This window comes from Macaca fascicularis, chromosome 5 (assembly GCF_037993035.2).
Source record: "Macaca fascicularis isolate 582-1 chromosome 5, T2T-MFA8v1.1".
Taxonomy (NCBI): domain Eukaryota; kingdom Metazoa; phylum Chordata; class Mammalia; order Primates; family Cercopithecidae; genus Macaca; species Macaca fascicularis.
This window is the reverse complement of record NC_088379.1, coordinates 52,365,998-52,384,119: the sequence shown is the minus strand read 5'-3', so window position 1 is coordinate 52,384,119 and position 18,122 is coordinate 52,365,998. Positions and strand designations below refer to the sequence as shown.

Here is an 18,122-nt window from a genome sequence, read left to right as displayed (position 1 = left end):
CAAAGCTAAGATTTGTCATCTTTTGTCTTGGGGATATGTTGTTAGCAGTTTATTAAAACACAAATGACATTTCAGCACATGACCTGGAGAGTCAATTAAAGCTCTTCTATGAAGTAAATCTTTACTACGTGGGAACTGAACCCAGGACATATTGAATGTAAAGAATGTAATGCATACACTCTTTATGCATTAACTTTTTATCATCTACATCTTCCATGCAGTTCCTAAACTGGACAGTAGATGGCTCCTCGTTCCTTGTCTTTCAAAGGGTTGGCACTTTGTAGCAGTAACAGTGCTGATTTAGAAAAGCAAAAGGATAACTAGAGTTATGGGGAAAATATATTGAGAAACTGGTATTTGTGATCTTGGCATATTATTGAACTATACAGCTCATACTGTACAGGTGAAGACATACTGGCTAATGTTATTTGGTCATAATGCCTTACATTGTAGGTGCTCAACTACAATGAGAATTAAATATTTCCTTTTCCTAGAAGAATAAAAATGATCTTCTGGATAATCAAAATCATCATTACCTAATTGAGTGCTGTCAAAAAGAACTTTCTGGGATACTGAAAATGTTTTTCTTTTGCACAATGCAATAGAGTAGCCACTAGCCACAAGTGACTACTTAGCACTTAAAACGTGGCTTATTGCGACTGAAAAACTAAATTTTAAATTTTGTTTAATTTTAATAAACTTAAGTTTAAATATTCCCATATGACTAGTGGCTACCATACTGAACAGCACAGATATGAGTAGCTGAATCATCATTTATACATGGTAGATCTCAACACAAATAAAGTAATATCATATGGAGAACATTCTTTAATAAAAGGTTTTATTTTTCTATACCTAATTCATCTCAAGAAAATGATCTGATACCTAATGAGGATGTTTATTAAAAAGTAGAGTTTTCTATTTATATTTTAGTATGTAATAGGTTACTGGGATAATTTTCCAGCTGTGAATTTTTGAAAAACTGTATTCATCCCTCCCCATTTTTCTCTTTTAGAGCAATAGAAAGATGTTGGTACTCCAGGCGAATTTGTACTTTCTCTGGGTTAAACTAATTTTCTAAGCAGGGTTTCCTAATAAAATTTGAATCAACTGAATTATTTCCAGACACAGGCATACCCTGAAATGAAATAATAAATATAAACCTAAGAAAAAATGGTTGTTCAAAACAAATTTAAAAATTTAATGGATAGTAATATTGATTTAATAGGCCAAAAAAAATCTGACACCAACCTTTTTAATAATCATTTTTAATATTCATACCTACAGAAGAACAGAAGCAAAAAGCAGTTTAATATTAAACTTCTACATAAATTAATCAATAAAAAGAAATTTCACTCTCCTCTCTTCATTTCCACATACCTAGAAAGTAGGTGAACATCTAACCGCAAATCACTTCACCCTTCATTAGTCCACCCCTAAGACAGGGTGTAAATGCATGAAGCAGTAGTACAACAAAATAAAGCAGTTATGACAGACCTAAAGAAACTCATAAATCACTCCATTCAACTCCGCACAGTCGTTTTACAGAAACTGCAGGCATAGAGAAAAAATAAATCACTGATTAGGGCTCCAGATCCGCCAGAACCCAAGTCTCCTTATTTCCAAAGCAGAAATATGTCCGCCGCACTAGGCTACAACATCTGTCACTTTAGGATAAGCAAAGGTTGCATGGGTCTTTTTTGTAGTTTTAACTGGAGAACCAAAAAGGACAACTATAGGTCTGAAAAAGTGAGGGGAGTGGGCTGGCAATACCCAAATTCAACTACTACTAATACAAATCCCGTAAATCTTAAACAGCATTTTCAGTGCAATTGGCCTCTTTAAGAAGTCACAAAATGTTTTCACAGCTTTTTCATTTATTATGTGTGGCGTCAGAATCAAGATTCCTAATCCCTGCTTCAAGGATTCTAGATTCTTCTCCCAAGCAAAGGAAAAGACACTCCTTTCACCCATCTCCTTTCCAAGGAGGTGCTCTCCTGGGGCCATCCCAATGTTCCTCCCAAGTCCAATTCTTCCAGGTACTCTGTGGATATTGACAAAGCTGATCCCAACACTCTTGAGTCATACTAGGGATCCCAGTTTCTCCCCTTCAATTTTCTTACCATGTCTTTTTCCCTCAGAAAGGTGTATTGAATTGTTTTTATTTGGTCTACTGTACTCTATTAACTAGTAGTTAATTTTAGGGTCTAAGAATAAAATGTTATATAAGAAGTATGTGTTATTAAAATATTTTGATTTATACATATAAATACATATGTGTCTATATATACATTATGTGTATACACACACGTATAAAAAATCCATTAATGCTAAGCTGTAGCGGGTTAGCGGGAGACAATATATGTGAATGTTTTCTGGTGATTCCCAGGTATTAGATGTGGTAGTATCAGATAAAATATCCAATGGAGCACATAAAATGAAGCAAGACTGAAAATGCACCATAGGAGAAATAAATTCTAAGAATGTAACACTTCCTTAGACAACTGGAAAGTGCAAAGCCAGTATACTTAGTAGTCAGAAATGTTGCCACCTCCAAGAAAACAAAAGATTGACCCGACATGCAGTGGAAGAATGCCAAGAAACTTGTTAATCAGTGGCTGATCTCATCTTCACCAGAAAATCTGCTTGAAAGGCATAATATAACGTTGTTTGTAAATCCTGATGTCTGTCAAAAGTGCCCTAAGGTCCTCCTCTCTAGCTCCGCCACTGCCCCTCACTTAAAAAAATAAAATTACCTTTAATGATAGGGTTTAACAAGCTGCCATTCTTCTTTTTTCTGTTATGAAAAACTCAACAGCAAAGAATTTTTATTTTTATTTCTTTTTATAAAAGAAATCAACTCTACTTTTGTTCTAAATCTCATGGGACCAGTTATTTTCACCCAAATCGCCAACCAGGTACACACGCTGCTTAACTGTTAACCTCCTTGTTTCTTAGAAGAGGCTTATTGCCATGGTCCAACTATGTTTTAAATTAAGGCACAGCCGTCACATGCCAAGCTCTAGCTACTGTTTTCAGGAGGAAAGGGCAATTATTCACCCCATCTGAGTGTGACTGTGCCAGACATCATTCAAAAGTGCACCACCCTGATCCCTAGACTCTTCCCCTTTATGCACCCAGTTCAGAGACCCTCCCCTCGGCCATTAGACCATCTGAGCTAAATATAGATCTACACACACCAGCAGTTCCTGATCGTCGTCACATGGTGCTGCTGACGAAGGACTCCTTGGAGACGCGTTCGGTCCAAACACATACACAAATTTGTGTGCATATTCATCGATATACACCATATCCACCGAATTCATCAGGGAGGATGGACACATACATCTACATTCCGAAGAGAAAATCGCAGTCTAGACAATCTCCTTGTGTTATGTGCCACACTTGTGCCACCCTCGGCAGTGTCAGAGGACTAAGCTACGTTGCTTTTTCCTGAACTGCGCCGATTTGGTTGGGGCAAGACAGCAAGCCGTATTGAAATGGTACGTCCATACACACACACAATGGCGCGCGCACCCCAGCCCCCGTCTCGCCCTTCTCCCTGGTGCAGCACTGAAGTTGTTTTTCACAGCTCCCTTAGAAAGAGCCTCCCTCAAGCTGATCGCCCGCGAGGCTCCCAGATACCTCTAGCTCACCTTAGATTCCCCAGGCAGGTGACCCGAGGCTATTCAACTGAGCTCTGGCAAAAGCAATACGACTCAGTGTCTCCCAAGTTTGCCAGGTGAACACCGAAGGATGACAGAACATCACCTTGTCGGTGAGGAGTATGTGACTTCTGTTCCCTTGTCCCTTCCTACGAGTCAGACTTTAGATTACATGGCACTGACAACAAAAATCAACAGCTCCCCCTACACACACACACACACACACACACACACACACACACACACACACAAACTAGTTAAGAAGTGGAAGAATCAACCTAGGTATGCACACGAAGGAAAGAAGGGATGAAAAAAATGATGGACGCGACTACAACTCAAGACAAATCCTCAAAAACCACCGATCTCGAGACAGAAGGCCTGGCTGCAGGATCAGGGAGAAAGAGGGAAGGCACAACCCAACCCAAGCCCGTCCCTACCCGGGTTCCAGTGGCTCGGCCACGCACCTGTTGGGGCCGCGGCAGTCCCAGGTGCCCGCAGCGGCCGGGCAGGGGCCCTCCCCCGGTCCCGGGCTGAAACCCGGCTCTTGGTGCCCGCGTTCGCGCTCACTCGCCTCGGGATCTCCCACCGCCTCAGAGCGCACCCAGCCGGTGCAGTCTCTGAGCCCTGCTCGCTCCCCGCGCGGCCCCGGGATCTCCAGGGAGAGCGCAGCGCTCAGCAGGGTCCCGAGTTCCCGCTACCGGGCTGTGGTCCCCCAGCCGGGAGAAAATCCCAGCCAGGGAACAACCTACCTGCAGGTGGACTCTGAGTCCTCCGCCTCTCGGCTGCGTGCCGCGCGCCCACAAATGCGACCAAAGGACAGGGAGCGAAAGCGCGCGGGAAGAAGAAAAACAAAATCTGCCTAACCAGTCGGGTTCCTTGTTTATACTGAAACTACGGTAGCAGCCGCCGCGCACGCCCCCTTTGCTCGAGCTCCGGTCTCCTGCTGCCAGCCCCGCCCCCCGCCGCCAGCCCCGCCCCACCCCGGCAGGCGCGGGCCAATCACCGCACAACTCACCGCCCACGCCGCCGCCGCCGCCGACCCGGCAGGCGAGTCCCAGTGAGCCTTAGACTCCCGCAGCGCGTGGACCTGGGTGCCCTCCCACTCGGCAGAGGGCCGCGGAGCCCAGCGCAGCGGTGTTTAACAGAGCTGGTCGGGCTGGCTCCGACTGTGAGCGTTTCCTCTTGAGTGCACCCGCCCCGGGCTGTTGTGCAGTTGTGAGTGTGTGTGTGTTCATTCACCTGTATACTATCTGTAAATACCGGCCCGACTCGTTACACAGTATCTATTAACATAATCGTGAGCTAAAGGTTACTGTCCATGTAACTTTCAGAAGAGAGCGGAGAGGAACCACAGAACATTTGCTCAGCAAATACCACGTAGATCCTGGTGCTAAGCACTGTGCAAAACGCTGGGGGCACACTGTTGGCAAAGTAGGCTGGTCCCTGCCATTGTGAAGCTTACATAGTCTAGTGGAGGACATACATTCAGCAAATAACCACCCAAACAAAATGTAGAATTACAGCTCCTAGAAGTTCCACGGAGAGGAACCTGTTCCGTGAAACATGATTCCGGAGGCAAAGCAGGGAGGCTAGTCCTCAGTGAGGGCTGTGTTGTCATGGTAACCACATACTCCATCACGGGATATTTGATAACTATTTCAGAAAAAAAGTAAAAACCTCAGTACTTCACTTTGTACACATAAAAGGAGGCCAGAGGGAAGTAATGATGGAAACAAGGGAAGAGAGAGACCTATGGAAAGAAAAAAAATTACAGAATTAGGAGACTTACCAACTGTATGTCTTGAGTAAGTGATACAGCTTTACCGAGTTCCGGTTTTCTCATATATAAAACAACACTATTCATACCTGTCCTATACTACTATAATTAAGATTACTGAGGGGGAGGAATCCTTTTCCCTCCTGCTCCATGGGCCCCTCCCCCTCTCCTTCCTGGGGTGGAGTCTCATTTTGACACTCACTTTGTCCGTTCTTAGGAGATTCCTCCTTCATTTTCTTCACTTATGCCTCCGTTTACTTTTCTTCCTCTTTATCATACTCCTTCCCTCCTTTCTGTAAATAGGACTCCCCTGATTCAGTAATTCACTCTAACCTAGCTAAGCCTTTGACTTAACCATAGCTTCTCTGCAGTTTAAATGAGAAGCCATAAGGCCAATGAAGTTTGGTGGGCCAGCCATGCAGAGTGAAACACAGAGGCTGGGTGGCCCTGCCTTGCTGTTGTGGTTGTGCTGGTTGGTTGATTTTTCAAGCTCAGTTTTGCCATCCTGGTTCTGTAGCAAATGAGCCATATGACATTGGGCCAGTCACTTACACTCTTGACATCACTGGTCCTGTAGCAAGAAATTAAGAGTTCCGGGGGATTGCTGGCAAGATGGCTGAATAGGAACAGCTGTGGTCTGCAGCTCCCAGCGAGATCGAGGCAGAAGACAGGTGATTTCTGCATTTCCAACTGAGGTACCCAGTTCATCTCATTGGGACTGGTTGGACAGTGGCTGCAGCCCACGGAGGGTGAGCCGAAGCATGGAGGGTGAGCCGAAGCACAGAGGGGCATCACCTCACCTAGGAAACGCAAGGAGTCAGGGAGTTTTCTCCTCTACCCAAGGGAAACCATGAGAGACTGAGCCTGAGGAACTCCGGCACAGATACTGTGCTTGTCCCCCAGTTTTCGCAACCCACAAACCAGGAGATTCCCTCCAGTGCCTACCCCACCAGGGCCCTGGGTTTCAAGCACAAAACTGGGCAGTTATTTGGGCAGACACTGAACTAGCTACAGGAGTTCTTTTTTTTCCATACTCCAGTGGCCCCTGGAATGCCAGTGAGACAGAACCGTTCATTCCCCCCGGAAAGGGGTGCTGAAGCCAGGTAGCCAGGTGGTCTGGCTCGGTGGGTCCCACCCCCATGGAGGCCAGCAAACTAAAATTCACTGGCTTGAAATTCTCACTGCCAGCACAGCAGCAGTCTGAGATCAACCCAGGACACTCGAGCTTGGTGTGGGGAGAGGTGTCTGCCATTGCTAAGGCTAGAGTAGGCAGTTTTATGCTCGTAGTGTAAACAAAGCTGCTGGGAAGTTCGAACTGGGCAGAACCCACTGCAGCTCAGTAAGGCTGCTGTGGCCAGACTGCCGGGTTTCCCTTCTCTGGGCAGGGCATCTCTGAAAAAAAGGCAGCAGCCCCAGTCATGGACGTATAGAGAAAACGCCCATCTCCCTGGGACAGAACACCTGGGGAAAGGGGCGGTTGGGGGCGCAGCGTCAGTAGACTTAAACGTCTGCCTGACAGCTCTGAAGAGCAGCGGACCTCCCAGCACAGCGTTCCAGCTCTGCTAAGGGTCAGACTGCTTCCTCAAGTGGGTCCCTGACCCCCATGTATCCTGACTGGGAGATACCTCCCAGTAGGGGCTGACAGACACCTCCTACAGGAGAGCTCTGGCTGGCATCTGGCAGGTGCCCCTCTGGGACAAAGCTTCCAGAGGAAAGATCAGGCAGCAATCTTTGCTGTTCTGCAGCCTCTGCTGGTGATACCCAAGCAAACAGGGTCGGGAGTGGACCTCCAGCAAACTCCAGCAGACCGACAGCAGAGGGGCATGTCAGAAGGAAAACTAAAAAACAGAAATAGCACGTCCACTGAAAGACCCCATCCGAACGTCACCAACATCAAGGACCAAAGGTAGGTATATCCACAAAGATTGGGAGAAACCAGCGCAAAAAGGCTGAAAATTCCAAAAACCAGAACACCTCTTTTCCTCCGAAGGATCACAACTCATCACCAGCAAGGGAACAAAACTGGACGGAGAATGAGTTTGACGAATTGACAGAAGTAAGCTTCAGAAGGTGGGTAATAACAAACTCCTCCAAGCTAAAGGAGCATCGTCTGACCCAATGCAAGGAAGCCAAGAACCTTGAGAAAAGGTTAGATGAATTGCTAACTAGAATAACCCGTGTAGAGAAAAACATAAACGATGTGACGGAGCTGAAAAACATAGCATGAGAACTTTGTGAAGCATACACAAGTATCAATAGCCAAATCCATCAAGTGGAAGAAAGGACATCAGAGACTGAAGGTCAACTTAATTAAATAGAGAGAAGACACAATTAGAGAAAAAAGAATAAAAAGGAATGAACAAAGCCTCCAAGAAACGTGGGACTATGTGAGAAGACCAAATCTACGTTTGACTGGTGTACCTGTAAGTGACAAGGAGAATGGAACCAAGTTGGAAAACACTATTCAGGATATTATCTAGGAGACTTGCCCAACCTAGCAAGATAGGCCAACACTCAAATTCAGGAAATACAGAGAACACCACAAAGATACTCCTCAAGAAGAGCAACCCCAAGACACATAATCAACAGATTCACCAAGGTTGAAATGAAAGAAAAAAATGTTAAGGGCAGCCAGAGAGAAAGGTCGGGTTACCCACAAAGGGAAGCCCATCAGACTAACAGCAGATCTCTGTGCAGAAACGCTACAAGCCAGAAGAGAATGGGGGCCAATATTCAACATTCATAAAGAAAAGAATTTTCAACCCAGAATTTCACATCCAGCCAAACTAAGCTTCACAAGCGAAGGAGAAATAAAATCCGCTACAGACAAGCAAATGCTGAGAGATTTTGTCACTACCAGGCCTGCCTCACAAGAGCTCCTGAAGGAAGCACTAAATATGGAAAGGAACAACCAGTACCAGCCACTGCAAAAACATACCAAATTGTAAAGACCATCAACACTATGAAGAAACTGCATCAACTAACGGGCAAAACAACCAGCTAGCATCATAACGATAGGATCAACTTCACAAATAACAATATTAACCTTAAATGGTAAACAGGCTAAATTCCCTTATTAAAAGACACAGACTGGCAAATTGGAAAAAGAGTCAAGACCCATCAGGGTACTGTATTCAGGAGACCCATCTCACGTGCAAAGATACACATAGGCTCAAAATAAAGGGATGGAGGAATATTTACCAAGCAAATGGAAAACAAAACAAAAAGAAACAGTAGAAGTTGCAATCCTAGTCTCTCATAAAGCAGACTTCATACCAACAAAGATCAAAAGAGACAAAGAAGGACATAGCATAATGGTAAACGGATCAATGCAGGGAGATGAGCTAACTATCCTAAACATATATGCACCCAATATAGGAGCACCCAGATTCATAAAACAAGTTCTTACAGACCTACAAAGAGACTTAGACTCCCGCACAATAATAGTGGGAGACTTTAACACCCCACTGTCAATATTAGACAGATCAACGAAGGGTTTTTCATGTCTCTATCTTCTTCAGTTTTGCTCTGATCTTAGTTATTTCTTGTTTTCTGCTAGCTTTTGAATTTGTTTGCTCTTGCTTCTCTAGTTCTTTTAATAGTGATGTTAGGGTGTCAATTTTAGATCTTTCCCACTTTCTCCTGTGGGCATTTAGTGCTATAAATTTCCCTCTAAACACTGCATTAGCTGTGTCCCAGAAATTCTGGTATGTTGTGTCTTTATTCTCCTTGGTTTCAAATAGCTTATTTATTTCTGCCGTAATTTTATTATTTACCCAGTAGTCATTCAGGAACAGGTTGTTCAGTTTCCATGTAGTTGTGTGGTTTTGAGTGAGTTTCTTAATCCTGAATTTTAATTTGATTGCACTGTGGTCTGAGAGACTATTATGATTTCCATTCTTTTGCATTTGCTGAGGAGTGTTTTACTTCCAATTATGTGGTCAATTCGAGAATAAGTGTGATGAGGTGCTGAGAAGAATGCATATTCTGTTGCTTTCGGGTGGAGAGTTCTGTAGAATCTATTAGGTCTGCTTGGTCCAAGCTGAGTTCAAGTCCTGAACGTCCTTGTTAATTTTCTGTCTTGTTGATCTTTCTAATATTGACAGTGGGGAAAATCCTCAATAAAATACTGGCAAACCAAACCCAGCAGCACATCAAAAAGCTTATCCACCACGATCAAGTTGGCTTCATACCTGGGATGCAAGGCTGGTTCAACATATGCAAATTAATAAACATAATCCATCATATAAATAGAACCAATGACAAAAACCAAATTATTATCTCAATAGATGCAGAAAAGGCCTTTGACAAAATTCAATACCCCTTCACGCTAAAAACTCTCAATAAACTAGGTATTGATGGAAGGTATCTCATAATAAAAGAGCTGTTTATGACAAACCCACACCCAGTATCATACTGAATGGGCAAAAACTGGAACATTCCCTTGGAAAACCGGCACAAGACAAGGATGCCCTCTCTCACCACTCTTATTCAACATAGTATTGACAGTTCTGGCCAGGGCAATCAGGCAAGAGAAAGAAATAAAGGATATTCAGATAGGAAGAGAGGAATCAAATTGTCTCTGTTCACAGATGACATGATTGTATATCTAGAAAACCCCATCATCTCAGCCCAAAATCTCCTTAAGCTGATAAGCAACTTCAGCAAAGTCTCAGGATACAAAATCAATGTGCAAAAATCACAAGCATTCCTATACACTAATAACAGATAAACAAAGAGCCAAATCATGAGTGAACTCCCATTCACAATTGCTACTAAGAGGATAAAATACCTAGGAATACAACTTACAAGGGATGTAAAGGACCTCTTCAAGGAGAACTACAAACCACTGCTCAAGGAAATAAGAGAGGACACAAACAAATGGAAAAATATTCCATGCTTATGGATAGGAAGAATCAGTATTGTGAAAATGGCGACACTGCCCAAATCAATTTATGGATTCAATACTATTCCCATCAAACTACCATTGACTTTCTTCACAGAATTGGAAAAACCTACTTTAATCTTCATATGGAACCAAAAAGAGCCCACATAGCCAAGACCATCCTGGGCAAGAAGAACAAAGCTGGAGGCATTACGCTACCTAACTTCAAACTATACTACAAGGCTACAGTAACCAAAACAGCATGGTACTGGTACCAAAACAGATATATAGACCAATGGAACAGAACGGAGGCCTCAGAAATAACCCTACACCTCTAACACCATCTGATCTTTGACAAATGTGACACAAACAAGCAATGGGGAAAAGATTTCCTATTTAATAAATGGTGTTGGGAAAACTGCCTAGTCATATGCAGAAAACTGAAACTGGACCCCTTCCTTACACCTTATACAAAAATCAACTCAAGATGCATCAAAGACTTAAACATAAGACCTACGACCATAAAAATCCTGGAAGAAAACCTGGGCAATACTGTTCGGGACATAGGCATGGACAAAGACTTCATGTCTAAAACACCAAAAGCAATGGCAACAAAAGCCAAATTGACAAATGGGATCTAATTAAACTAAAGAGCTTCTGCACAGCAAAAGAAACTGTCATCAGAGTGAACAGGAAACCTACAGAATGGGAGAAAAATTTTGCAATCTATCCATCTGACAAAGGGCTAATATCCAGAATCTACAAAGAACTTAAACAAATTTACAAGAAAAAAAAAACAAACAACCTCATCAAAAAGTGGGCAAAGAATATGAACAGACATGTCTCAAAAGAAGACATTTATGCAGCCAACAGACATATGAAAAAATGCTCATCATCACTGGTCATTAGAGAAATGCAAATCAAAACCACAATGAGATACCATCTCATGCCAGTTAGGAGAGCGATTATTAAAACGTCAGGAAACAACAGATGCTGGAGAGGATGTGGAGAAATAGGAACACTTTTACACTGTTAGTGGGAGCATAAATTAGTTCAACCATTGTGGAAGACAGTATGGCAATTCCTCAAGGATCTAATACTATTTGGCCCAGCAATCCCATTACTGGGTATATATCCAACAGATTATAAATCATTCTACTATAAAGACACATACATATATATGTGTATTGTGGCACCATTCACAATAGCAAAGACTTGGAGCCAACCCAAATGCCCGTCAATGTTAGACTGGATAAAGAAAATGTGGCACATATACACCATGGAATACTATGCAGCCATAAAGAAGGATGAGTTCTTGTCCTTTGCAAGGACATGGATAAAGCTGGAAACCATCATTCTCAGCAAACTAACACAGGAACAGAAAACCAAACACTGCATTTTCTCACTCATAAGTAGGAGTGAGAAACAATGAGAACTCATGGACATAGGGAGGGGAACATCACACACTGGGGCCTGTTGTGGGGTGGGGGGCTGGGGAGGGATACCATTAGGAGAAATACCTAATGTAGATGACCGGTTAATGTGTGCAGCAAACCACCATGGCACGTGTATACCTATGTAAGAAAACTGCACGTTCTGTACATGTAACCCAGAACTTGAAGTAAAATAATAAAGAAAAAGAAATTAAGAGTTAGAAAAAATTAGGATTTCTTAATGAGAATATCTGACATATCCTTTGTAACCTCTGGATATGCACACCAGACCAGAAGATTTTGGCCAGTTTTACTTTCTAAAGTATCCCCCAACCAAGAAGTTTGTTTATTTTAGATTCTTAAGATGTAAAATGGATACCATGATAATATTAATGCAATGCTTTCTAAACAGCATTCCCACCCCCTATTCTGGCAGATCTCTCTGGGTTCCTTCTAGCTTTCTACATGCCAAGTATTAAATAAGGAGACGGTTCTGGAGCCAGGTATCCTGAACCGTAATCCTATCTCTCTCACAGAGCCACCTATAAAGCCTTAGAAAAGGCACTGATGGACTCTGGAGCAGCTTACTCATCTGAAAAATAGCATTATAGTTAATTAAAGTAACTTTTTCATAGGATGTTGAGAAGACTAAAAGAGATCATACAGGAAATGAGTTTGAAATAATGTCCCTCAGAGAAGCCTTCCCTGACCTCCCTATTTAAAATTGCAGTCACCCCTGACTCCATGTAACCCTTCCCTGCTTTCTTGTTGTTGTTTCTTCCATAGGACGTATTGCCACTTAACATACTATATATTTTACTCATTATTGCTTCTCCCCTCTCACTAGAATATAAATTCCATAACAGCAGGGAATGTTGCTGTTGTCATTGTAGCTGTTGTTTTCCTGCTGTATTTCCAATGTCTAGAACAATGTCTGACATATAAGAAGCAGTTAGTAAATATATGTTGGTTGAATAAATGAATGAATGCTTAGCATGTAAGTACTCAATAACTAATTGCTGTTATTATCATGTCTGAATTGTTTTCTATCATGAAAAAAATTTCCTTTCTCTACTCCTCAGTTTCTTTCTGATCTTTTTACTCTATTGGCTCAACTCCTATCTGTAAATGTCAGTAAGCTCAATAATGCCAATCAAACTGATGCAAATCTGCTAAGTAGTATCTCACTCCAGTATTAAAAAACAGCCACCTGTATTTAAAGTTTCTGCTATATGGCAGGCTCTGTGCTAAGCATTACTTTTTTAGTTTCCAGTCCTCTTGCAGCTCAAATGCATAAAATTAGAGCAATCATCATGACGATCCATGTCCAGCCCTCTTTCTTTTATTTTAGTTCCTTTCATTCCCCATCTAAAATTCCAGTTTTTACCACACAGCATTTAGTGTGAACTTTTCAATCCACCTCTCATGAACAATGATGGTATTATCTTATGTGAGTACACATGAGTGTATTTACATAAATGTTATTGTGCAATCAGTCTCATTCTGTTTCTCATTTTCCCCGCAACTTAGACTTTTGATCATCTATCTGTGTTGATATATGTTTGTGTTGCTCACTCTGTTTATCCACTGTTCAGTGTTTCACCATATCTGCATAACTCTGTTAATTTTTTATTCGTATTATCATCAATCCTCACCCAAACTCTGAGAGATAAGTACTATTATTTCCATTTCTGAGATGAAGAAATGAGGCTTGGGAAGGTAACTCACCGGCCAAGGACACTCAGCTGGAGAAGCCATGAATTAAACCTGTATATCTCTGTTTAATCCTCCTGCCTTCCCAGTTCATAAAATTCACTCAATGACTGTGGGACTTATGAAATAATGTTTAAAACTACTAGATATGTATATTTAAATTAAACTAGAAGCCAGTTTTTTTGCAAAGCAATGTTATTTGTCTCAAAGATACAAGTTTAGTTTTCTTCATAGACACGAGTTTAATACTATTATTTGTGGTTTATAGTTTCTTTAAAACACATGAAGCTTCCATGAAAATCTCACAATGCGTGTTTGTCTTCAGATGTTTAAAATGTATCATTTTAAAGAAGAATGAGGCACCAGAACACTAGATAGGATTAAAAAGGAAATGATATAAGGGAATGGATTATGGCTTCAATGTACGAAAAACATTAAACATGTCTAAAGCAGAATGGTATCCTTTTTCAGCATTAAATTCCCATTCTGTGCATCTTAAAGGGCCTTGTGAAATGGCCATGTAACTCCCCAAAACACTCCCACATTTTCTCTTTCATTTATATTCTCAATGTCACTCTGGACTATGGAGAGGAGTAGTTCAAGGATATGTAATCTTACCCTCAGATTGTAAATGGAAGGAAAAAACGGGATTGATCACACCGCCTATCAACAGTCAATCTGGACCCCAGCCTAGGCCTTCTCGCTTTTGAAGCTAAAAACACAAACCTTTTTTTGATAAGTCTGATGTACATGGCCTCTCTTGTATGATGACAAAAGATTATGGGGTCTTAGGCCAATTAGACCAACCCAATTAGACCAACCCAGCTCCACACTTTAGAGCAAATCCCTTATTTTCCCCTTGCTATTTAAGTATGCTTTTCCTTGACTTCCCTTTCCTCATCCTCTGAGGGCCTACAGCAAAAAGAGAAGGAGTCTGCTTGGTGTGCTTTGGTTTCATGCTCTCTTCCTGCCATTAGCCTGAGTGAAAGGAAGGCTGTCCATGAGTCAGACTTTTTGTTTCTTTCTGAATAAGTTGGTCTTACAATGAATTAAGAACAGGTTTTTCTAAGTCAGATTCTGGTAGCCTTTAATGTTAAGTCTGATTATTTTACTAGAAGATCTTTTTGGTGTTGACTAATTGCCAATCTATGGCTAGCACATTGAGTAGGAAGGGACAAAGGAGAAAATGAGTAATAGAATAATAAAATTAATAGGAGACCATATTGGAACTTCAGAGTAATTTTATAAAGTGTGTGTATATGTTTAGCATCAACCTCTGTACATACATAGCCCTGAAATCTGATGGGATGAATGACCACAGCAGGACACAAAGACTTCAGTATTCAAGATCCTGAGTCCCTGTCTAGTGCCATCAATCCCTACATAACTATAAAATGAATTCTGACACTTAGAAGGAATTTGTGTGATGAAACAAACGACTGGGTCAGCCTTCGAATGGTAATTTCAATAATAATTTCCAACACTTGTTATAGTTTACAGTGTTCTTTCACATCCATTATCTCATTTAGGGAGAACATGGGGTCTGTGAGGGTCATTCAATTCTGACAGTGGTCATTATAGAAGACATATACTTTCCTCTTCTGGGATCACCAAAAATACTATAGATAGCCGTCCATTTAAACTTGCTAAGAAGATACTCCTAAACAGAAGAGAACTGGCTAAAAAAGATAACTTCAGGAGGTCTAGTGAACATATCCGAGTGATTCTTCATCACTGTCACGTTTTATCTCCCAGATCCTAAAGTTGTAGGAAAGAATGTGACAACCGCATGGGAAATCCCACAACAGATAGTAGGTTTTCAAGTCTCCTAAGAAGATGTAAAAAAATACTCTATCTCCATTTATAGACAAGAACTGTTGAAAGGCAACTTTACTGTTTTTTCTTAGATAAGCATTATTATTTTACTCATTTGCCAGTACTTACTTACTCTTACAAAGTAATTATTTGCAACACCCTCAGAAAGAATATTGGTAATGAGAAGTAATATAACTTGGCCTGATCACAAGGTCATGAGACAGTCATCCTCTTCACTGATTATATAATACATAGTAACTTACCTTCCCTGTACTGACAAAGAAACATTTAATAATCTTTTTTTAATTTTTTTTTATTTTTGAGACGGAATCTCACTCTGTAGCCCAGGCTGGAGTGCAGTGGCACGATCTCCGCTCACTGCAAGCTCCACCTCCCGGGTTCACGCCATTCTCCTGCCTCAGCCTCCTGAGTAGCTGGGACTACAGGCGCCCGCCACCACGCCCGGCTAACTTTTTTTTTTTTTTGTATTTTTAGTAGAGACGGGGTTTCACCATGTTAGCCAGGATGGTCTCGATCTCCTGACCTCGTGATCCACCCGCCTTGGCCTCCCAAAGTGCCGGGATTACAAACGTGAGCCACCACGCCCGGCCAAGATTTAATAATCTTAAACATGCATCATTTTGATTAGACATTTTACTGTTTTGGGTAGAAATTCAAATATGTTTAACATAAATATATTTAGATAAATATTATTCATCAAAAAAGTCTTTATAGTAAATATACATATATTTCTCTATGTGTAATTTCTCTCTCTAGCAGTTTTTGGTTTCTTCTGAATGAGTTGGTCTTATAATGAATTAAGAACAGGTTTTCCTAAGTCAGATTCTTATAGCCTTTAATGTTAACTATGGTTATTTTGCTAGAAGATCCCCTTGGTTTAGACTAATCTTCTAGCACATTGAGTAGGAAGGGACAAGGGAGAAAATGAGTAATACAATAATAAAATTTTAGAGCTGGGGAAAGTATTAATGATCATCTCTTTTAATCTTTCCCTATCCCTGTGCCACCAACCAAGTCATTTTTGAACAAGGAAACTGAGTCTCGGAGAGATTAAATGATCTCTCCTAGGCCAACAAGATAATAGCAAAGTTATGCTAGTCAAAGAGCACAGATAATCCCAGGACTTCAAATCCTACATGATTTTACTTCCTAATAATTCCTGCAGGGTAGAGTTATAGAGCTACTTTGACATTATAGAAGTTTAATTTGTTTTCAAATATTGATGACAACTATTCTCTATTAAATATATCTTGATAAAATAAGTTCTCTAGATATTACATTTTATTATTTTTCTAAATGATGCTAATGCCATTTATTATCTTATTTAATATTCAAGGTAGTAAAATAGTAAGCTCTTCAGTGGCTTTATCATTAAAGTAACCACATTAAAGTAACTATTAATTACACTTCATAAAGTAAATTCAAGAAATTATGTCAATCAAAAAAGCTTGTCTAATTAGCATTTACTATTGTCACCAGGAAAACATGTACCTAAGATATTTTCTATTTTGTATAATAAAATAATTTTCACAAGACTATTAGAGCATTTCCCTGAAGTCTTCAGATGATCTCTAAATGATTCTGTGAAGTTTAAATTTGTAAAATATCTAAACATTCATTTTGACACACAGATGATTTCAGTAATAAAGCCAGAATTTCTGTGCAATATATTTAGATATTGTTGTGGAAAAGCATAATGGTGAATCTATTTTCTACACAAAAATAAAAGGAAACATCATGTAATTTAATTGTATTTAATTAGACAGAGAGGGTGGCTATCTCTGGGAATAGGAATGGAACTTCAATTTACTTGTAGTAGTTGATTTTTTTCCTAAAGAACAACTTAAAGCTGATATGACAAAATGTTCATTATTATCATTTGTGCATCACAGGTAGATGGGTGTTTATACTTTTTTATTGTGTATGTTTCTTCAAAAAAAATTAAAGAATTTTATAATTAAAATTGGATATTTTCATGTACCTATACTACATAACCTTAAACTTCTATATTTAAAGCTTACATTTTAAGGCAATACATACTAATAATGTTATTGCTTTGCCTTTTTCCGCTCATTGATTAATCACATTTATAAAGTATAACTGTCAATCAATAGTCCAGAGAATTTTATTTGGCTTCACTGTACAAAATTATACCCTATGTGATATAAAGTGTGTTAAAGAATGTTATGCATCTCACACAGCCTATCAAATTAGCCCCCTTTTGTTTTTTGATGTGATTGTGGGTGTCTCTTCTGAAACAGTGATGTACATTGTGACACATAGTTAACACACAAATGAGCTTTGATTCGTGACTGAAGCCTGCTTTAAAGTCAAATCTCCCACAGGCTAACACCATTAGCACGTGATTAATGTTTCCAGGGCCTGGAATTAACCAGTGATAATTTTAGAATCTACAATTATCCACGTAATTGTCTCCAAGTAGCTGTCTCTGAAGAGTGGTCAAGAACTAAAGTGAAATGGAGGTTGAATGTAAGGATATGTCTTCTTATTAGAGGGATGATCCATTTACTTCAGGTCTGTCATGACAGTCAAGGAGTGTGTTTGGAGATGTATTTGGGAGAGGAGATGGGGTGGAAGAATATGACTGTGGCTTGAAGTGGAGTTTGGAAAGTATTGAAGAGATGAGGCATTTTCTGACCTAGACTATTGCTCAATAATTTAAAATAGATTATCTCCTAAGTATGTAAGGAAAGAAGTCTAAGAAAGACTAAGGCATGAATTTAACACCTCTCACAGCAAGAAATTCATAGCCAAGGGCAAAATAAAATCTCTTAGTCTGGATAAAATTCCAT

The 18,122-nt window shown here is 40.5% G+C and overlaps 1 protein-coding gene across 13 annotated transcripts in view; it reads right to left on the bottom strand.

Moving 5' to 3' along the window:
- Positions 1-18,122, bottom strand: part of RASGEF1B (RasGEF domain family member 1B) — a 613,701-nt gene that overhangs the window by 40,173 nt on the left and 555,406 nt on the right. For 2 of the 13 annotated variants that reach the window (XM_005554951.4, XM_005554952.4), the window contains exon 1: positions 4,415-4,552. The exons of 5 other annotated variants lie outside the window; for them this stretch is intronic. Coding sequence is in view for 2 of the 8 variants with exons in the window: in XM_045392418.2 (XP_045248353.1) it covers positions 3,201-3,344 (144 nt within the window). In the remaining 6 variants the exon portion in view is untranslated. 6 more of the 13 variants (XM_015450372.4, XM_074040940.1, XM_045392418.2 and 3 more) reach the window with 4 other exon arrangements.